General features: G+C 44.8%; 1 protein-coding gene across 2 annotated transcripts; it reads left to right on the top strand.

Moving 5' to 3' along the window:
* Positions 1 to 757: 757 nt before the first annotated feature.
* On the top strand, positions 758 to 22,631 carry slc38a10 (solute carrier family 38 member 10). Of its 2 annotated transcripts, XM_078290661.1 has the most exons (17): positions 758 to 928; positions 1,130 to 1,369; positions 3,721 to 3,838; positions 4,557 to 4,602; positions 5,023 to 5,116; positions 5,427 to 5,570; positions 6,862 to 6,986; positions 12,658 to 12,760; positions 13,509 to 13,691; positions 13,949 to 14,060; positions 15,131 to 15,237; positions 15,346 to 15,502; positions 17,147 to 17,302; positions 17,632 to 18,093; positions 18,247 to 18,333; positions 19,472 to 19,492; positions 20,071 to 22,631. In XM_078290661.1, exons 2-17 carry the CDS (start codon positions 1,280 to 1,282, stop codon positions 21,528 to 21,530), a joined length of 3,465 nt encoding a protein of 1,154 aa, XP_078146787.1. In that variant the 5' UTR covers positions 758 to 928; positions 1,130 to 1,279; the 3' UTR covers positions 21,531 to 22,631. The 2 variants fall into 2 exon arrangements, with proteins under 2 accessions (XP_078146787.1, XP_071782807.2); XM_071926706.2 differs by lacking the exon at positions 19,472 to 19,492.
* Positions 22,632 to 22,893: the final 262 nt, after the last annotated feature.

Genomic DNA, 22,893 nt, shown 5'->3' with positions numbered 1-22,893 from the left:
CATACACACACACACACACACATGCGCGCACATACTGCACACACACTTCCACACAATCCCAATTCCCCCTGTCCACCTCCCGAAGCTCCATCAGATCCCTGCCTCTAAAATCCTCCATCCCCAGGGGAGAGCATGCCTGGCTGGGGCAAAGTTCCCAGGTCACACACACACACACACACACACACACCCCTACTTCTCTTTCCTGGTCAAACGACACAATAGCCACCTATCAGAAAGGGCACCGGTCAGAGGTGGAAAGAAACTCACCAGCAACATTTCAGGTGTTGCGGAAGTCCTCGTTGACTGTTTTTCTGTTGCTGTCCGTGATCATTTTGTTCCCCACAGATGCAGAATTCTGTATCTCAAAATAGTCTTTTTTTTTCCACCTCAAGCCCTCACATCCCACCGTTCCTGTTTCCCTTTCCTGAGGGAATCTCTAAGGGATCTGGATGGAAAAACAGGATTCATGCATGTGTCTGTCATTGTAGGCATTATAGGTGGCTTTGTGTGTGATATAGACAGTTTTGAACAAAAGATAAAACTATGATAGAAGAAGAAAGGGAAGAAGTGATGAATAGAGCAACTACTGACTAACAAATTAACTCCAACATACAATATATCAATGGATGTAAATTCACGTTTCTTGCCTGGCCGCTAGAGGGCGCACAAGCATTTCAACTGCATTGAAACCAGCGGGCTGTTTTCTTCTTCTCTCTCCTCTTTGACTGCAATCCCTACTTCCTGGTTACGCGTTCAGGAAATCGACTCGGATTTGTTATTACATTTTATCGAGTTGTCGCTATAGTATTTACGTTACAGACACGAACATGCAGTTTCATGCGGGTAAATGAGTGTTTAAAGTCTCAAATTTACCGATGATAACATAAACAGGACGGCGAGGCGGAGGGCGCAGCGTCGAAGAAGAAAGGTGAGTTTCTGGATCAACGTTAACAGTTAAATGTCACAGTATTTGAAACTATAGATAGTGCTTTAACCTTAACACCTGCTGGTATTCACTTTAAAACATTATATATATGTTGTATATCGGTGCTTGGTTGGTAACTGTTGTACAAAACGACGAAGAAGAGTGCTAACTAGTGTTAAACGGTTTGTTTTTGTGTTTCCCCAGAGCGCCACGTCATTGATCGGCGGAGGAGAAACACACCCGGAATCGGTCGTGTTCAAACCGTCTGTCAACAGTGACCCTTAGGCTAAAGACGAGAGAGTTACACCCTTTATTTCCGTGTTATTTGACGTTTGAAAACTATAACGGTTCAAGATGACGGCTTCCAACTGGGGTCTGATCATGAACGTGGTGAACAGCATCGTCGGAGTGAGCGTGCTGACCATGCCCTTCTGCTTCAAACAGGTGAGTCAGTGTCGCTGTTGTCTTCACATGCGTGTGGATGCACAAACTGTCGTGACCAAATTTGCATCCTCGGAAAATGTGGTTCCACCTGGCTTGGTGTGTGTTGTTATTTTGCCACTGTACAAGGAAGTTAGAGAGGGAAGTTAGTAGATTAATTTATAGTCTGACAAGTCCTTTGTAGAGTCAGTGGAGGTTTGTGGTTTGAGATGAACACAAACAAGCGGTATTTTTGTCCATTGCGACAAGCGAGGCAACTACATTGGTTAATTTCATTAGCCTGCTTTCATTCTTCCCATCCCATTTTTTTTTAAACGTTGAAAACAATGCACAAAAATTGTAATAACTGTTATTTTCTTCCCTGATGCGAAATCAAGGGGAGGATACACAGGGGAAGTACATTTTATTTTGTGGAAACACATTTTGGCATAACACCTGTTGACTTGTTTCAAGCCCCTGTTTCTGCCAAAGTCTGCCCTGCTGAAGTGCCCTTGAGCAAAACACTGAAGAGCTTGGTGTTGCACTTAAAGAGTTACAGTCATTATCATGTGATCAGCACCCTCAATAGGAACCTATAGGCTGTAAACTATTCCAGCCTACTTCCTGGGTCATGTGCCACATGTGCTGTAGTGTATATCAGCATGTAAATACCAAAGACCATATGTTCATTTTTTGGTTGTTTACTCTGCGCTTTACTGTTTTTTCTCTCCAGGCTTGAGTGAATTCCCAAAATGCACCTGCTAAAATATTTTTTTCCTCCTTCATCGCCCTACAGAATGAGATTGGCTTTATTAGCATGACAAGTATGCATGTTGTCCTCAATCAAAATGCAAAATGCATGTTACATATTCATACAGTACTTACCGATATATTTTAACAAAAGGAACAGAATCAAAATAAATAATTACACACAAATACAGTAAAACTAAGTCTTACATGATAATATTGCAGCAGTATTCTGTTTGTCTTACCAATATTATCTTTGTTACTCTTATACTGGGAATTATGACGTAAATATACAAAAATTGCAGCAACGTCAGATGTCTCCTTGCTTAATACAGTTTTCATCTTTTCTTTGTGTTAGGGCTTGGAAGGGGAATACACATCTCTGAATCTCTGATAGGGAGATATTTAGGATAGTATGCATGTTTTCTTGAGTCATTTTTGCTTGCATTGTGAACAGCGACATTCACATCTTTCTTGCCATGAATTTTGATGACAACCTTTTTCAATTGTCAAGTCGTGGTCTCCAAGTAAAGTAATTGTCTTTTACTGAAACAAGGGATTCTGCTGTATTATAATTACTTTCCACAGAATCATAGGGATAGCCGGGTTTAAGTTTTAATTTTGATATTCTTCATGCCAATTACAGATGCATCTGGTTTTATTCTCATTATGAATTTGGGTGTATATTCCTTAGGGGAAAATAATGAATTTGTAATACGGATATCCTGTAGATGGATAATCCCTGCATGCTTTATCATGAAGTGCGTGTATTTACTTTTCCTGAGGCTTTTATCAACAAGCCCAGGTAGGTGGAACTGGTTTGGCCCGTCACACACCATGCCCTTGGCTGAAGAAATCGGTCATTTGTCATTTTTATTCCAATTTTAATACCAGGGGTCCCACAAGGGTCTGGCAATTATGGAAATGTATGTAAAATCTGTTTGAAAATCCCCATGTCTTGAAAAGTCTGGAAAAACACCAAAAAAAAACTAGGAATATTGGAAAAAGTCTGGACACTCACCATCACATTGCACATTGCCTGCCCTTGAGGCAGACTGTGGACTGGTAATATTATCAATTTATGTAGTTAGATGTATGAAATATGGGTGAGAAGTTTGCACTGTAAAAATTAAGGTCTTGACAGGCATGGACCTTTACCATTGAAAATGTGTAGAAACCCTGCAATACTACATTTATTATTAGTATACATAGATTTTATGATATTGCATACTTTCCCCCCAATGGCAGTTTGGAAAATGTCATGGAATAGACCTTCATGCCAGATTGAGTCAAATGCTTTTCTATGAAATCTATGACGGGTGCAATTATTTTTCCTTTTTGTTTGATGGACTCATTTTATAATTAGTAATTTTTAAGTTTAAATACGGTCAGTTTTACTGTAGTTTGGTAAGAAACCGATTTGACTCTTGGCCACGGCATCAAGTGTCCGCTATCTGCAGAAGATTTTATCAGTGTTACTCGTAACACAGATGCCTCTATAATTTTTGATGTCAAAATAGTAGTGATTAGACCTATTCTCCAGATTTTAGGAAAATGACCAGATTTTAGGACAAGTTTATGGATCTGATTGGATACCTCTCTCCCTCTCCCTCTCTCTCTCCTCACAGTGTGGGATAGTACTGGGGACTATCTTGTTGTTCTTCTGTTCATGGATGACCCACCAGTCCTGCATGTTCTTGGTCCACACAGCCAGCAGCACCAAACGTAGGACCTATGCTGGATTGGGTGAGTTTAAAGTAATAATCTGTGACATTTGCATGTAAATGATTGTCAGTTTTGCTACTTTCTATCGCTGGTTGATATAACACAGTAGTGATTCAGGCAGCCTGTATCCAGGTCGTTAAAGTTTTCACATGTGCACAAACACCTGGTTCCTGGGAAAAGTCCTCTGGCACACAGGAAGTGATGTGTTTTACATTTCCGGCAGCAGCAACAGCGGTTTGTTGGGAATAAACAGAAGAAGAACTGGGTAGTTAGCATGAGCAGCGATAGCCACCATGACTGAACAGACAAAGAAAAGAGCGGCACCTACAGAAACTCAAACTTCATCAACAGAAAATCCAAGGAAAAAGACGTCACAGTCCCGCCCACACTGTTTGATTGACAGGTGATCTCTGGGAAGTGCAGTGCAGAAACACCACAGTGATGTGCGCTTTGCACCAAAGATATCACCAAAATAAAAACAACAAAGAAAACAAGGACAAAACAAAGAATTTGGCGATTTCCACTTTAAGCTGCTGTACTGTAACACTAGAACACGCTGGACTGGGTGCCTCTAGATGCAACTAGTGTGCTATGAAAGCTAGATAAGAATAGTTCAAGCCAGGTCAATCCCAGGTACTATTAAAGCAAAGAGACTATTTTGAGGAGTTTTATCTCGCCACGCTGCCGTCTATTTGTCCAAATGTTGTTGTTCACACTGATATCACCTGTTTCTCTGCAGCCTTCCATGCTTATGGGAAACCAGGCAAAACACTGGTGGAGACGAGGTGAGTTTCATTGTTTATTCAAAGCACACATCAATCTGTAAGAAAACATGAGCATGAAGTAGAGCTGCATGATAGTCATGTATACGTGTATATTGTGATTTAAATGTTCTTAATGAATAACCATAGACTTTGCAGTATTGAAACATTAAATTCAGTTCTTGTCATTTAGAGTACCTGTTTTAGTTGAAATAGTCAAGATGTAGATATAAGAGCCCAAATGTAAAATAAAATAGTTTTGTTCCCAAAATCATGGAGACTAATAATCGTGATTTAGGCTTGTGATCACAAGGTCTAGCACAATAATTAAAGCTATAATTTTGGGTATAATTGTGCAACCCTTGCCAGAAGTAATCTAGTGAATTTCATCTCTCTCTTTATCCCATCTCTCTCTTTATCCCATCTCTCTCTTTATCCCTGCAGTATGATAGGTTTGATGTTGGGAACCTGTATTGCCTTCTACGTTGTCATCGCTGATCTGGGCTCGAATTTCTTCGCTCAGCTGTTGGGTTTACAGGTCTGAGATCTTGCCTTTTGGAATATGCATCACTCAGAACATTTTCTAACACTAAAATGATCTGGTCATAAGTTACTTCTCCATTACAGCCTGCTGCTTTCCTCTTAAAAACACACTTTTATAAACTTGCTTTTACCTGTTGTTAGTTTATTACTTTGCCACTGTTTTTTTGTTCTGTATTTGCCCCTTTGCCTCATTGTTAGTAATACTTTTATTGCACTTTTTAACTGTTTTGGAAAATACTTATGAGTAAAGTAAAGTTGAGAACTAGTATTATCATTGTATGATCGTGTCACACCATCCTCTAAAGGTGACTGGCAGTTTTCGGGTGCTGCTGCTGATTGCCGTGTCCCTGTTCATCGTGCTGCCTCTGAGTCTGCAGAGGAACATGATGTCCTCCATCCAGTCCTTCTCCGCCATGGCCCTCATCTTCTACACCCTCTTCATGTTCACGGTGAGCCCGCCGCCACATAGACAACCATAGGCTCTGGAACTGAGTAGCCTGCATCACGCAAAGAGGCATGACTGTCCACTGTGGAAAAAAAGATAAAAAGGCTTTATTAGGCTACATAGTAGGGCAGCACAGTTAGTCATGTATGTACAGTATGTCATCATTTTAGTTTGCACAGTTAATAATCAGAATTCAGCAACATTGAAAGATGTAATTTCATTGAAATGTTCCTGCTGCAGTTGGAAATAGTCGAGGTATAGATATAAAATGCAAAAAGAGATCACAATATTTAGCAAAATGATTAGGTAATGTCAAAATCATCGAGTCCTACTACATAGAGGATTAAATTCAGGACTGGTGTGCGTTGACTGAGCAGATCTACCAGGGTGAGATGATCAATTTTCATTTCATTCACATTTTCCTGGTCATAGGGGGCAATTTTCCTCACTGCATTTTGGATTTTGATTTTGTTTGGAGTGTCAAGCTTTTATAGGCTTTTTTTTAAAAAACATTTTTGTATTTTTTATGTTACGTGTTTTACTTTTTTGACTCTAAAGCCTGTTTGCTGTTGCCTCTTCCCCAAAGAGCGCATCTGAATACTTGCAAACAGGTCTTCTAGCCTGCAATGCAGCTTACCCAGCCTTAATGTTATTGGCCTTCCATTGTAACTTGAAATTGTATTATTTTGCTGTGAGGTTTTTTGAATATTCTTTTGCTAAGTGTAATCATGCAGTCCGTGTTAACTCTGTTCCTTATTTGCTTCAATGCACAGAACTTCCCGTTCCTTACCAACACAGTATTTTCTTGCTCCTCATTGTTAAATATGCATGTGCAGAGTTTTTGTTCAGTTGTGTGACTTTGTGCTGTAGCCGTGTTTCCACAGGCTTTGAGGTGCTAGTTAGTGTTCGATCTCTCTGACCGACCTCTGTGATCTGACTTCTAGTCCCGTAGCATGGCCAAAACCTGGAGCAGCGGTGTGGTGTGTGTTTGGCTTTAGTACCAGGCCCGGCTCGGCCCGGTCCAGACCTCTAACCCTCTAACAGTGACGTATCTCCTTCCCTCCCTCCTTTCATCCTACCCTTCGTTTTTCTCCTCCCTTTCCTTCTTCCCCTCTGCTCATCGCACCGCATTCCCTCTTCGTCTTCGTCTTTCCCTCATCCCACACTGTTTTGTTCCTCTCCCACCTTCCATGTCGTCCCGCTCTCCCTCGTTCCCGCTCACCGATCCCTCCCCTCCTCTCCACTCCCGCTCCTCCTCCTGTGTCTTGCTGTTGTTCCTGCTGCCGGTGCTGTAGATAGTGTTGTCCTCTCTGCGCTACGGCATAGTCTCGGGCTCCTGGTTGGAGCGGGTTCACCTGTGGCGGCTCAAGGGCGTCATTCAGTGCCTGCCCATTATCGCCACAACCTTCTGCTGTCACCCGTAAGTAAACCACGGAAACCGCCCCCAAAATAACACCCCAGTAAGGGCAGTGGGGGGAGGGGGTGCGGAAGGTACCGGTTTTTGGAGCTAAAGGGAGCCCAGTGTTTTTCCCCTGCGACTTTCAGCTCCTCACCCCCCCACCCCGCCACCCAGTCACCCCCACCCACCTGAGCCTTCCTCCCAGTCCTCTCACTCATTCCCATTTTTCACCTTTAAAGCGATGTTAAACTTTACTAGAACCTAGGGTTGTGTAGCTTCCTGGACATGATACAACCCCAAAATCCCAAATTCTGTTATCTGTTGCTCCCGTAGAGACGATTGGTGAATTGTGTTTTTTTCTCTCTATTTTTTCTGCCATTATATGGCAGAACAGGTTGCAAAATCACACTTCAAATCACACTTCACTAGCACACAAAGGAATGCGAACAAAGCCGAGTCTGACAATATCTAAAAAAAACTAGTCCTGTCATGAATTGTGGTTAGGTGAATCGCTTTCTTTATGTTTATTAAACCTTTCAGTTTGAGCAAGTGCAACACCAAAATCCGGTCGGAGGAGGAAGGAATTTCTACCGCTGGAGCAAAGAAAATAGTATATTTATTTTTATATGTTGGCAGAATCTGCTTTGTCAAAGTCCTGTCTCCCAGTTTTTTTTCCGCCTCTTTACGATTATTCGTACAAATACTATTTTCTTCATTTGGGGTTATATATAATGGCCAGGAGGCTACACAACCCAAGATCCTACCAGTTAAAGTTAAACATCACTTTAATTCAGGTTTGATCTGAGCCATTTCAGCTGTGTGTGTGTGTGTGTGCGTGTGTGTGTCTTCAGTGGCAGTAGCATTAAGGCAGAGGGGTGTAATACAGTCAAGAGAAAGTGTCATGGTGTCATGTTTGTTGGCTCTGCTTGCCCTTACTGTCCAGCTGACCCCCCACCACCCCCCACCACCACCCATCTGTGCCCCATACCCAGGATGAGTGGCCCGGGTCTGGGTGTGGGAGGCTGCAGGGTTACGGAGCTTTCTGCATCCCTTCGGGATCGGGGAATGGAAGTGGCAAGAGACGGGAAATGTTACGTTCACTTTTCATATGCCTGTGATTTTTATTTCACTTCTGTTTATCATCTATCACCTTCAGGTTCATTACTTCTCCTTTTTAGCCGTGGCAGGTTTTTGTTCAGTATGGGGTTTCCTGTCATGTCTCTGTATTGTTTCCCCCCCCTGTCATTTTCTCTGGTTTTCTCTCCTCTACCTCATTCATTACTTTCATTATCTGTCCGCCAGCCCTCAGCACGGGCGCCCACTCCCCCCCCCCCCCACCTCTTCTCCGTGCTCCTCCCCCCCCAGTTGTCTTCGTTTGGTTTGGTCCGTAACTCCCCTCCCTCCCCCCCTCCCTCCCCTCAGATGGTGCTGTCCTCGTTCAAACACGGGCTGCTCAGTGGCTGGTGGCTGGGGCGGGTCAGTTTGGTGCGCTGGGAGGGCGTGTTTCGCTGCCTCCCCATCTGTGGGATGGCCTTCGCCTGTCAGTCGTAAGTACTCCTCCCGCCCCTCCACCCGCACAGGACCATATAATGAAGCTAATGTCAAACAAGACTCTATAAAGAATCCTAAGTTGGAAGCTCATAGATCCAGTATAGGGAAAATCTGACTGTAGCCCTAAAAATCATGTGGTGGGTAGATGCTGAAACGTGGCCTTTCACTTTCCACTCTCTAACTCCTGCAGTGGCACAGTGAATTGAATCTTTCATTGCTGCATGTAGAAATTTAGCAAACGTCACAATCGGTGCATGAATACCTGCATTATTCCTTTAAGACACCGTGGAGGGTTTGGGGTGGGTTCGTGATGTAAAGGGAGACGGACAGATGTGTGGTGGAGAGAGGGAGGGGGGGTGGTGGTGTTAAAGGAGTCCTGGTTGCAAAGGGAGGCTGCTTATTTTTGCTGTTGTGCTTTTCACAGCTGTTCACCTAAACATTCAGCTCATCCATCTCTGTGCCGCCGTTAGGTACGCTGTCTCTGTAATTAACCTCTTCATGTTGTCGTGAGATCTCAACCGCTTGTCGTCCAAGAAATTGTTTTCTTTTATCAGACATGATAAGAATAAAACTCAGTTTGGCAGTCAGGGCAAGCAGAGGTTTCTTATTGGAAAGCTGTGTTTCCATCCAACTGTCAAGTGAATTTTACGCAAACTTTTGAAATGTCGCAAAAAATGAAATGCAAATTAGGTGCAGGGAAAATGGAAATAGCCTTTCAAGAATTGATTAGTTTTGGGCAGGTTGTTATTGTTCTTAAGTATCAGCTAACGTTGGCCATATTGCATGCTTTCATCCAAAGACGAAAACAAAGGAAGGCACTTGGCAATATTGTGTGGCACCAACTAATGGCCATGCAACCATGAAGAAGACTTATACATGGGAGGGAGAGCGGTATGACATTTCTGGGAGGTTGTGGTGGACAGATATTTCAGGATGTCCAAAACCACTTTGGACTATTGTGCAGTGAAACTGAACCAGTCATGCCAAGCCTTCGTCATTATTTATTCCACAAATGCGTTTCCATTACAATTTGTCGCATAATGTCTTCATCGCCAAAACCCTTTCCACTTAAAATGAGCATAAAAGCTTTTTTTGTGACATTGTTTTGCTGTTTCCATTCAGCATTTTTAATTTGATACATCATAATTTTCAAAAAAAAAAAAATACTTGGATGGAAACCCAGCTAGTGTGACAAACTTCTACATTAAGAGCAGAATTTTTTTTTTTGGCAGATAGTAAGAGGCTTTTCATGCCTATCATTGCATTCCATTAACTTTCCCCCACAGTGATTGCAAAGAACGCGTGGCAATATTTCCACTCCTCAGCCTAATCAGGACTTCCCTCATCACTTTTTTCATTCATTCTTCCATTTTCACCCATCTGCATGCTCTGTCGCTGCCTCTGCTGTCCTGTCCTCCACGCCCTAGTGCCTGCTGTGGGTTGGTGGTGGGTCGATGGGGTGAAGGGTAACGTTTGGGGTTTTGGAGGGTGTGAAGGCCTAATGGGATCTGGGTATACGAAGTCTTATCTTTGATTGGAATGTGGTGTTGGGGAAGCATGTAAAGAGTGTTATGGGAGGTCATTAGGGGCCAGATGGTTGGGTGGTGGTATATGGGGGTGTGTGTATGTGTGTGTGTGTGTGTGTGTGTGTGTGTGTGTGTGTGAGTGAGGTAGGTGTCAGGAGTGGGTGACTGTGGCGCTGAGACTGAAACGAGACTTTAATTATTGTAATCACACGAAAGCAACACGACATTACGGTATGGTAGGCGTGTTTGTCAGCGAGAGAGGTGTGTGTGTGCGCGCTCGAAGAGGAAGAAATGTGTGCATGTGCGCGCGTTTTGCATGCTTGTGTGTGTTTATGTGTGTGTGTGTGTTGTGCTTGGTTCCCACTAGCAGTGCTGAGTGATATTTGGCAGGGTGATTTCTTGGCCTGTGGTCAGGCAGAGCGAGGCAAGCGCTCCGTTAGGCGGCAGGCAGCTTAAGCCAAACCACTAATCAACACATTGGACAGCCGCCATCTTACAGACACACACTGATGTATTCACAGGCTGATTAAACAGCTCTCAGCACATTGGATTTTTATTACATTCATGAAATGTGTTTACTTTCAGTTAAAGCATTACTTAACATCACCATTATGGTGGGACGAGGGCTGGCCCCGTTGTTTTTTGGCTGAACCGTTTGAACAGTGAAGAGCAGTTAGCCTGTAATAGAGGGACATAAGAAAAAACATGTGCGATGAAAATGTCCCTCTGTGATGCTACTGTCAACATGCGTTAGAAGCCAAGTTAATGGTATTATCTACAATACAGCCCAACACACACACACACAGATACACACAAACATCCTCAATGCGCTTTAAAGGCATTCTCTGTCATATTTCCTCCATTTAAGAGCGGCGTAAAGCAAATAAAAACACATCGGGTTCTGAGTTAGGACTATTGAGTGAGTGTTAGATCTTTTAGCTCCCTGCTTACAATATGCCGTTTTATTTAACCTTGGCCATGAGATTTACTGGTTCGCAGATTAAACAAGCGTCAAAGAATAGCACCATGGGACAGTGCTCGCTCATAAAACTAGTGTGTGTGAAAGTGAGACAGGGAAAGAGAGAAGGGGAGGCAGAGAGAGTAATGGTCTCTTACTCTCTCTCTCTCTCGCTTGTTCTCTCTCTCTATCTCTTTCTCTTTCTCCCTCTCACATACATATAAGAGAGAGAGAGAGAGAGAGAGAGAGAGAGAGGGAAGGAGAGCACAAAGACTCTGCCAGGAAAGTTTATAATGCTCTAAAACCTGCCAGGCACTAGCTGTAATATATAAGGCCTGTAAATTCGCTGGTTAATGTGCCGATGCCCCCTCCCCCCCCCAACCCTCTCTTATAGTACAGTGCAGAATATGACAGACACCCCAGGAAGGCAGGGAGACAGACACGTGGGTTTACAGACAGACAGACAGACAGGCAGACAGACAGGGAGACCGGTGAAAGATAACGCCCACCAACTCAGTCTCAGTCTCAACCTCAGTCGGCCTTGGCTACTGTCACCCACTCTGTGTCACACACACACACGCACGCATACTGTACACACACACAAACACAAACACTTCTGACACACCCCCACTGCCATGACATTGTTTCCATCTACTGCCATTTTTGAAAATCATCTGCTTTTTGTGCTGTTATAAAAAAAAATGCAAAACATTCCTGATCTTTTTTTTTCATTTGTCTCCAATATATATATGAAGCAATCCCTAATTATTAATTTGAGATTACAAAGCAGAGCTCATGTTAGAGTTTTCATGTTTTATTCCATGCTGAATAATGTAGTAATGTTGCATTGGATGTATTTTTCTCCTAACTGTGACACCCGACTTGAGCATTCACGTGCTTTTCGGTAGGATATAAAAACAAACACGGAGGTTCTGAAGCCTCTGATTTATGTCTGCCTCCTAATTTAAAAACTAAAAAATCTGCAGCGCTGTTACCAGTACCTGCATGGAAATGAGGAGGAAAAGAGAAGCATAAGGTGATTTATCAAGTTTAAAGTAAGCAGTTATCTGGACTGTCATTTTAATTCCATGTTGTCAGCCATTTTGGCAGCAATGTCACAACTCGGCCAATTCGTGCATCGTCTAGAACAGTGATTCTCAACCTTTTTTTTATATCAAGGACCCCTAATTTAGTCCACATTAGGGCCACGGACCCCCCATTTGATGACATTTTGTCTCTCGGACCCAAATCTGAGAATATTTTTATTGTTAGATATGATTTTGTCCAGAATTCCATGACTATCTGTATTGTAGGTAGAGAGATAACAGTGAAACTATGATCAAAATAGTCATTCTTCTGCATTTTCTAATTGTGTCAACGTCTTGTAAATTAAATAATGGTGAAGTTTAACAATTCATCAATTTGCTGGGGGACCCCCTCAAGGACCCCGGACCCCACGTTGAGAACCACTGATCTAGAACACCAATTTCCCAGATATCAGAGCCAGACTCAGGACGTTCTGAGTGGTACTTCGTGATGTGAAAGTCGTGTGTCCGAATGTCCCGGCAGCACATGAATGCACAATAAGCCTCCCAGTGTGGTGCCGTCTGATGTGGCATGCAGAGTGTGTTGTTGTGGGGCTGCTTGTCTCTCACAGGCAGGTGCTGCCGACCTACGACAGCCTGGACGAGCCGTCCGTCAAACGCATGAGCACCATCTTCACCTCGTCCCTCAACGTGGTCACCACCTTCTACATCACTGTGAGTGGAGACGCACTTCCACCGTTCATTCACGGCGATGGCATTTGTCACTATTGCTGCTGTCACGCGGAAACCTCGCGATTTTTATATTGTGTTATTCCAGAGTGTCTGCAGGTCCTGAAAAGTGTTAAAATGTCTAAAAGGCCTCAAAGGTCATTGAATGCTGTTAAATGCAGTCTTCAGCGTAGTTTTAAAGGTCTTAAAAATGTTGCGGTTTCTTGGGCCGCTGTTTTTCTCGTGAGAAATCAGACCAGTCACCCAGACCCACACACTGAAAGCACTAAAGTGTGTATTTTTACATTTATTTTAAAAAAATTTTATATCAGTGGTGAAATTAATTTGGTCTTATATTTCATTCTAACAAAAAAGAAAAACACACTTGCAGACACCCTGTTTTCATTTTGATATTTGAATTGAAAGTTTAATATCCTTAATGTGGTGAAAAACGTTTCAAGGTCCCATGAAACCAAATTGAACTGCTTTTTGCGGTTTAAAAAAATATATAGTTGTCTTTGTAAATTCAATTTTAAAGTCGATTTTTGGAAACGGTTATGTTTTCATCGGACAGCAGAAGCATTATGCACGTGCACACCAATGTCATTTGGGAAACGATGAGGAACCTCTGTCCAATTCTCGGTTCCTCTCTTCATATTCATTCCTCCCTCCTTCTCCTCCTCTTCTTGCTCATTTCTCTCCCACATTACTTTCTGCTGTCCCTTCTCTCCTCCTCGCTCCTCCCCCCCCCCAGGTGGGCTTCTTCGGCTACGTCAGCTTCACGGAGAACATCGCGGGCAACGTGCTGATGAACTTCCCGTCCAACCTGGTGACGGAGATGATCCGGGTGGGCTTCATGATGTCCGTGGCCGTGGGATTCCCCATGATGATCCTGCCCTGCCGCCAGGCCATCAACACCATGCTTTTCGAACAGCAGGTGAGCACACATACCGCACACACTTCCCATATGTTTGAAGACACTCCCTCATCCATATGTAGCGTTTATAGTCTGTCACACCCGCAGTAACACCAGAAATGTCTTTGTGTGCCCTTATTGCGGTCGGCAATCATACTGGAAACTGCTGAATCATTTCCCTGAGGTCACCTTCTTATCTGGGTAATGTTGCTACATTTTCTCTCTGTCTCTCTCTCTCTCTCTCTCTCTCTTTCCATCTCTCTCTTTCTCCCACACAGCAGAAGGATGGGACGTTTGCTGCCGGGGGGTACATGCCTCCTCTGCGCTTCAAGATGATCACCCTCTGCATCGTATTTGGCACCATGCTGGGAGGCATTCTCATCCCCAACGGTACATTCTGTGTGCGTGAACAATCGTGCGTGGATTGAATGGATTGAGATTGTGTGTGTGTGTGTGTGTGTGTGTGTGTAGCTGGCTGACTGGAGGTCTTTAAGGTGCATGTGTTCTTTTATGTAGGCGGAGTAGCCGGGGAGCTTTACGACGTGTGTGAATATGACTTTACGACTCAGTGACTGTCACACTCTAACACAGTCCTTAAATCAGGGCCCTAACTTTTATCTCCTTTTAGACGGGCAGACGGGAAGATAGGGCTATTATTCTCCCAGACTCACACACACACACACACACACACACACACACACACACACACACATCCATGTACACACCCATATTGGCTCCTTCCGTCAGGTTCTTCCTCTCTCTCTCTGTCCCTCTCACGAACAGCTCCAGAATGATGGAGATGTGAAGGTTGGGGTTAGTTTATATGTTTTATTCATCCTTTTATATGGTGGCTGTTTGTTAAAGTTTTGATTGGGTGGACACACACACACACACACACACGCACTCACACAGTGTGTTTGGCTGGCTCTTTGTGTATCTAATCAGACTAATAGAGTGAGGAGAAGGGAGGTAGGGCCCCTGGGGAGAATGGACACTAAATCTGAGGGAGACAATATGGCCTCCGTCCTCTGGATGAAGGATGGGCCCTGGGCCCAGCGCCCAGCCAGCCAGGTCCACAGAGACAGGGGTGGGGCTGGGGCTCGCTGCTGCCAGGAGCTTGGAGCCATGGCCTGGAGCCTGGAGCCTGGGGCGGGGGGGCGGAGCTGGTGGCGGGTATGAATGGCAGAGGCAGGTATGAATGGAGCTGCGCAGATTTGGGGTGTTGTTTTGAGTTTTCCAGCTGAAGAGATATGCGCCGGTGGCCCCAGTGGGAATCAAACCTCTGACCCCTGGCAGTGTTGGTGCCTCTGCTCACTGAGCTATACAGGACCACAAGATAATCCTTGTGAATTTTCCTGCCTCTCTCTCTCTCTCTCTCTCTCTCTCTCTCTCTCTCTCTCTCTCTCTCTCTCTCTCTCTTTCTCTTTCTCTTTCTCTTTCTCTCTCCTTTTCTCTCTCAGTGGAAACCATTCTGGGTCTGACTGGAGCCACCATGGGCAGTATGATCTGCTTCATATGCCCTGCTCTCATCTACAGAAAGATCCAGAAGAACGGCCTCATCGCTCAGGTGACACAGACAACATTTCCACTTGTCCAAGCGCATCATTTGCTGCCTGGAAGTAGAAGTTTATGCACCATTTCTTACCTGTACCCCTCTCTCTCCTCTCGCCCGTAGCTGGTGCTGTGGGTGGGTCTGGGCATCCTGCTGATCAGCACCTTCACCACCCTGTCAATTTCGGCCAGTAGCCCCGCCCCCAAAGTCCAAGCCCCGCCTCCGCCTGCCCCTGACAAGAGCAACCTGCTGCTGGTACCGGACCTCCATGAGATACACGGTAAAGACCGTCATGACATGCGCTAATGGCTGCCGATCAGTTATCCACTTGATGGACTGTAGACGAAAGTGGTTTGCTAATGAGGCATGGGAACATTTACCTCAAAGGGCTGAAGCCAGAGGTGTCTGCAGCATCTGAAAGTGGACAGCAATGCCGCATAAAATTATATGCAGACACCGGTGGCAGGAGAGACATCTTTATTGCTTGTTGTATTTTTGAAGACTTGGACCGCAGCGTCCTTAAAGACCAACGTAAAGAGAATGAAACAGAATAAAAGAAAAGCACAAAGCGAAAGAAAGGGTTTGTTTCATCTCTCTGAGAAGAAAAGGCAGAGGAAAAGACTCTGGGTGAGTGAGTGAGTGATAGACAGACAGGCAGGGCTAGGAGATAACCTCTTGATAATATCTAAGAGCAGCGCTGAGTGCTTGACATTGATGGAGCGAGAGTGATGCCCTTCAAACTCCAGCAATTTCTCACCCCCCCCCCCCCCCCCCCCCCCCCCATCCCCTCTACCTCTGTTCATTTCTCCTGCCACCCCCACCTACCCCCCCCAAAATACATTGTCTACCTCCCCATCTTCCCCCCCATATCTCCTGTGGCAGCTATAAAATGCCTGCGAGCTCTGACTGCATAAAGGGAAGGGGGTGATATGGGCTTGGGGATTGGGGAGGGTGCAGGGGTGCAGAGGAAACAAATGGAGATGAGGCGGAGAGGAAACCTGAGAGTCGGTGTTCTCCCGTTTAGGCTGAAACAGGAGAGGCATGGAGGGAGAGAGGGAGGAAGAGAGGGATGATGAAAATGAGAAGGAGCTTCACAACTCTCCAGACCAAAGGACAGCCTCACCCTCCAGTTTCACTTCCTCTCCTTTCCCCGTTTGCTTCTTTTTCTAACCTGTTCCCTGACACAAAAAAAAATCTCTCTTCTGCCTTTCTGTCTCTTTCTTTCTGTCTTAACCCTGTTTCCATTTTACTGCATTTTTCCTTTCCATCTTTGCTCCAGCTGAAACCCACATGGGTCCACCTCCACACCTGTTTCCTGTTTATGTCAGTTTTAGTTTTAATTTGGGCAATCAAGTGGATACATCTCTCTCTCTCTCTCTCACTCTCTCACTCTCTCTCTCTCTCTCTCTCATATTGTACCTATTGTGTGTCCGCCTTTCGCCATTGTCAGAGTGTTTGCTGCCATCTAGTGGATATGCTCACAAAAACAACTAGACCGTATGAAATTAATAGCAGCTAAATATAAACAGTGCATAGAGTGAGTGTGTGATATTCCTGAGTGTCAGTGTATTTTAATGCCAGCACTTAAGTTGGGTGAGAAAATCCAATTAAATATCAGGGCCAGTGTTGGTGCTAATGAATTACAGTAACATTACTTTTCTCAGAAGAGAAAAACCTGGGATAGATGAGGTGTCATATTTATGGTCTCTTAATTTAATTGCAGTAATATGTCTTACATCTTTCTGACTGACTGCATAGGCTAAGTCTGTGGAAAAAAATGTGGAAAAGGCAAGTAAAAAGCTAGTCAGCAGCAGTATTGGGCTACTGAGATATTACATATTAATGTAAGTGATATACAGTAGCACTCCATGAAACCCATTCAAAGTATGTTATAATAGGCCATGGTTTGTGTGTCTGTGTATAGACAAGCCAGCGGAGATGGAAAAACCTAAACTCCCCGTCGTGGAGGTGGTGCAACCCGTGGAGAGGGACCCGGCGGAGCCCCCCCAGATTAAGGGGCCAGTGGAACTGCCTGAGAGGAAGAAAGAGGAGGAGGTGCAGCTGGACCGTCCTGACGCTGGTATGGAAACTGAACCAGGGGTGGAATCTAAAGTGGAACTTATATAAAATTTTAAACCTAGAACCAAAACAAGGGGGTAAAGCCACTTTTGTGGGGCAACCTCATGACTCCAGATGCCATGGGACATCTGGGGAGGAGGGGTCAGGTTTTCTGGGATAATCCTAACCACCCTTTGTACCAGTTAATATGAACTTTTGTCTAACAGCAGTTTTACTGACCTTGCAGACTTTGACAAAGTCTAGTTTTCGCTGTATGGAATGGGGGTTGGAAAGCTTCACAGCCAGTGGTTGAACCGTGTAGAATGGGTGACGTCTTGTCTGTTTCCCCAGGTGTCGCGGTGCCAGAGGGGGAGGCCCATCGCCACGAACCGCCCATCCCTCACGACGAGGTCAAGATAGACACGAGAAAGAACAATGCAGAGCTGGAGGAGGATAAGAAACAAGCTGTTCCTCATGCAGGCGGAGAAGAAGGAAAGGAAGAGCCCAAAGGGGAGCAAGTAAAGGACAAAAAAGAGGAGAAGGTTGAGGATAAACAGAAGCCTGCAGTGGCGGTTGTGAAGAAAGAGGAAGCGGATGTGGGTGGAGGTGAAGTCAAGCCCAATGAGGTGCTGGAGAAGCCGGGGGCGGGGGCAGGCAAAAAGCAGGAAGTTCCCCCGCTAAAGGAAGCGGAGAAACTGGATCCTGTGAAAGATCTCCCTGCTGGGAATGCAGCTGCGGTGGCTGATCAGGCTGCGGCGGCGGCGGCAGCACAGGTGGATAATGTGGGCAAAGCCCCAGAGGCTGCGGGGAAACGTGAGTATTTGTCACTATGCCTGTATAACTAATTAGGAGACCAGCTCAGTGAAAAGACAGCAATAAAAAATAGCAGACTCTAGAGTCCTGTGCTGTACCTGCATTGAAAGCATTCTAATAGGTTTGACTTTGTGATATTTGGTGATCCTTCAGCTCCACCTCCTGAAGGAGAACACCATGCTGCTGCAGACGGGGCTCCAGCTGCAGACAACAAAGATGGAGCGGACGAAAAGATGGACGGTAAGGCAGCAGATGGAGTAGAATACTTTTAAGTGAAGGGGAGTAGGCTTGGGATTTCAGGTCCTTTTACTCAGCAGCTGTCAAATCAGTGACATGCTGTGTAAAAGGGGAAGAATCCAGTTGACTATCATGTTAAAGAAAAAATTCGCCCTAAAACAATTTCTATTTCTGGGCCAATTTTGTTGCTTGGGGATGTATTTTTCTTATTTATCTTATTTAGACAACCTGATGTCATGTCACAGCTACAATGGAGTTTGATAGCAGGGCATTTTTCTGCGATCTAAAACCTCAACAGTAAACATCAGGTTTTGGTGTCAGTCCTTCAGAATCAAAGAGCGAGGGCTTCTTTCTAGAGCCGCCATTTTGCACCGACGTTCAACAGTCATACAGGGAGAAATCCATCGTAGAAGAGGCAGAGAGACCAATTTCTCCACCCACAGTAGCCTCAATAGACCAGAATGCAATGCAGCCACAGCTTACGTCTTTGTGGATCTGTTGCTTATAGCATGTGAAACACAACACCCTCTTCGACAACCAGGCCCAACACACCGCTGCATTGTTCTCTCCCCACTCTCTCTCACTACACCATCGCTGTTGCTCTCTCCACCTACACATATAACCCAGAGCTGAATGCAACATGTTCACATCTGTTCTCTGGGGGTTGTCGAAGGGCATTCTGGGAATTGTAGGAAATCACTGACTGAAGGAGAGGTAGACGAGGCAGGTTGAGGGAAAGTGGGTTAGACAAAAAAGGAAATGAAAAAACACTTACATTACAATATTGTAATAGAATGAAAAGGATTTTGCTGTGGTCTGCAGCATGCTATTTTATGCCCCTCTCTCTTTCCTTGTCTCACTTTGCTTATCTTTTATCTCAAGTGATATCGTCTTTGTGTTATGTTTTTGCTTATTGTGCCAAAACTTCTACCTATTTTTGATGGTACAAATGGAGTGAAACACAGGAGGGATGTTCAGATGTATTTCTTTCTCTTACTTCTTGACTTGGCTTGATACACTTCAGCGGTCTTTTTGGCCTTTGTTGACTTTCTCTTTCTGTTGTTTACTTTTGCCTCTCTCTCCCTGTCCTTTTTTTTTTTTACCCCCTTTTCTCTGTTTCTCTGCCGGACTCCTATCACAGTGATTAAAAAGCTGGTTGCAGGTATGAATCCCCTCTCGCCTCTTTTTCTCTTTGCCTTGGTCTGTCTCTCTAATCTTCTGTAATTCACATTCACTGGGTCAGTAAAGTATTAGTAGTAAGTTTATAGATAAAGATTATAGCAATTAGTCACCGGTGCTTTTACTGTATCCCTAATTATTTCACCCCCCACCAATCCACCCACTCACCCTGCCCTCTAATGTAGTTTGTGTGTGTGTACAGCTCTTGTTGCCCATCCTTAGTTTATGTTTTATGTTACACCCGTTTGTGCATTTGAATAAACCGGTTTCCTGGAAGGACAACACTAAACCATAGTGGAATCCTGACCGTTGAAATTTAATCTCTGAAATGTACTCCTGGCTTAATCTGTGTCTTGGAAACCTGCATTGTATAATACCCTTCCCCTCTCCACTAGCCTAGAGACCGGCCCCACATTAACCTAATAAGTTTCTTACAGATCCCCTAGCATCTTGCTATGCTAATCCACTTAGCTAATGCAAAGTTCTCAGAGGCAGTTTGGCTGTCAGTGAGCTACTTCTGCATGTTTTTGTTTTTGACTTTGCGTCTCTGTCTCTATGTAGAGGGCCAGATTGACCATGCGGTGCTGCTGCAGGTGATCAAGGAGCAGCAGGAGCAACAGAAGAGACTTCTTGACCAGCAGGAGAAACTACTGGCTGTCATAGAAGAGCAACACAAAGAGATCCACCAGAAACAGCCTGGCGAGGGAGAGAAAGGCATCCAGGAGGAGGGGGGAGCAGCGAAGCCCAAAGACTCCGCCCAGGCCTCCGACCCCAAGCAGCCCAAGGAACCGGCTGGAGCTCCACAGGCTGGAGGAGCTGAGCCTCACGTTGTGCCCCAGAATCAAGCTCAGGCTGGGGATAAGGGTGCTGAGGCTGGGGCCCCTAAAGTAGCGGCTCCAGTGGCTTACAAGGAAGACAACCAGGTTAACCCGGTTGTAGTAGCAGGGGGAGCAGCGGTACCTGCAGTAGAGTCCCATAAAGAGAGGGAGCTGGGGGCGAGGGGAGTTCCACTGGGACAAAAAAGACCAGATGACGGTCAGCCCATACCACAGAATGATCAGGCAGCCCTCCCCAAAGATGGAGGGAGACACCTAGATAGAGAGAAGGAGACAATGGAGAGAGAGAGGCTTGAGAAGGAAAAAATAGAGAAAGATAAGATAGAGAAAGAGGTGCAGGCAAGATTAGAAAAAGAACGGTTGGATAGGGTTGAGAAGGAGAAAGCAGACAAAGAGAGGATAGAGAAAGAAGTGCAAGCAAGATTGGAAAAAGAACGGCTGGATAGGATTGAGAAAGAGAGGATAGAGAAAGAGGTGCAGGCAAGATTGGAAAAAGAACGGCTGGATAGGATTGAGAAAGAGAGGATAGAGAAAGAGGTGCAGGCAAGAGTGGAAAAAGAACGGGAGAAGAGGGAGAAGCTGGCCAGAGAAGAGGATTTGGAGAAAGAGAGAGCAGAAAAAGAGAAACTAGTACAGAAGAGAGCGGCCAAAGAGAAAGCTGAGAAAGAGCGAGCAGAAGAGAAAGTCCGTCAGGAGATGCAGAAAGCAGACAACGAGGAGAGGGTGAAGAAAGAGAAGGAGCTGGAGAAGACGAGGGAGAGAGTGGCCCAGCTGGAGCGAGCCATAGAAGCCAAAAAGGCCGCGGAGGCCGCGCGGGCGGCTGGGGAAGACGACGACGAGCCTTTGAAGAAAGGAGGGCGAGACCTCAAAGAGAAAGCCGCCGCTCAGGCCGACCCCGGAGAAGACCCGGAAGACGGGGCCATCAAAGCCGAGGCTCAGCCCCAGGGGTCCCAGGAGAAGGTCAGGGACCAGGGAGACACAGATCTGAGGCGGCGGCGCAGGGCGCTGGGACCCGGAGGGCTCCCCGAGGAGGCCGGGGCGTCCAGGGGGATGCCTGGGCTGGAGCCCTTGCTGGAGCTGGGCGGCTCAGACTTGCACGCGGCCCTGGAGGGACAGTTACTGGCGGGGGCAATGGTGCACTCGCGGCAGATTAAACAGGCCTCAGAGGCGGAGGAAGAGGTGTAACGCATACATCACACACACAACTTTCTCATTCAATAGGACAAACAAATTCATGTCACCGGTGAACACACACTCACCACCTACCTGCAGAACCTACTAATACTGTGGACCAGAAGCCCTTCGCCTTACATCTCACTTGCCTTCAGAGGTGGTTTGGATGAGCAGGAACATTTCAGTCATATTCAGAAGCTGACTGAGTGAGCTGTGAAGTGGCTGCAGGGAATTTATTAAACATTCGGTGTCTCTCTCTTGTCATTCTGTTGCTTTTGCTAACAAACCAAAAGCTGCTTTACTGATCGCTCCTTCAGTGGGTCAAGAGGATTGTAGTAGCTTGGCAAATATTTTGTTTTTGCTTTGATATTGTATATCACTCTGCAAATAATCCAAAGTCTTTATTGAAGAGCTATTTTTATGTAAATATTAACTTATTTTTAAAGGTGAAAGGTGAAAGTTTTGTATGGGTCACTGCTGAAATGTATATAAATCTATGCAAAGACCATACTGTAAGAGTGTTTTTCAGAGGGCAAATATCCAATGGCTGTATTTGAGTCACTTTAATTCCTTTGTTATTCTCCAGTGACGTAGTCTGTTTTTGTGTAGGGATTAATGTGTGCGTTTTATTTTTTTCTTTCTGTACTGATTTTGTTTTGATCCTTCCCGGTCAGTTTGTGTGTGATTATCTGTTACTTCGACGTGTAAATACTGTAAATGTTTCTGAAATGTTGAATAGTGAGCAGTCGCTCTCACGGTTTCTTTGAATTTACATTCCTCATATAGAGGACTTAATGTGGGTTCAGTCCATTTCAGTATTGTGTCCAATCGTATTCCTTTATCTTTCAAATTCGTTTTTGAAAAGAATTCAGTTCAAAGCCGAAGCTACGAGGTACTGCTGTGTAGCCTTATGTTTTGTAAACTGTAGAATATGAAGCAGCTCGATCCAGATGATCCGGATTCATTATTCAGTATCTCTTGTTAACTTTGTTGATTTGTCAGTGCCTTCCAATCCATATGCTGCAGCAGTAATGTTTTATGAAAAGGAAATGTGGTAGTTCTTGTTTGATTTGTGGTCCTTTTTGCTTCCACTGTGCCTCTCTTGATTTACTGTGAAACAATACAATTGGTCAGAGAAAAAAAAAGTTTTGTAAAGTGTGTTAGGATGAATAATGGAAGAAAATACTGATCATGTTTGTAGTGTCTCAGTAATTCAAGTAACTTTTCTGACAATTTTGTTTTCCTCAGATTCCCCTATCAATTAGCACTTCAACAGATGTTGGATCTTTGCTTTATACAAGAGGCTATTTTTCTGACTTTTTTCCAAGTGCATTGTATTTTTGAACATTTTGCTAATAAGAAATAAAACATGACA

Source organism: Centroberyx gerrardi, chromosome 20 (assembly GCF_048128805.1).
Source record: "Centroberyx gerrardi isolate f3 chromosome 20, fCenGer3.hap1.cur.20231027, whole genome shotgun sequence".
Taxonomy (NCBI): domain Eukaryota; kingdom Metazoa; phylum Chordata; class Actinopteri; order Beryciformes; family Berycidae; genus Centroberyx; species Centroberyx gerrardi.
Note: the sequence above shows the minus strand (reverse complement) of the source record. Positions and strands in the feature narration are given on the sequence as shown.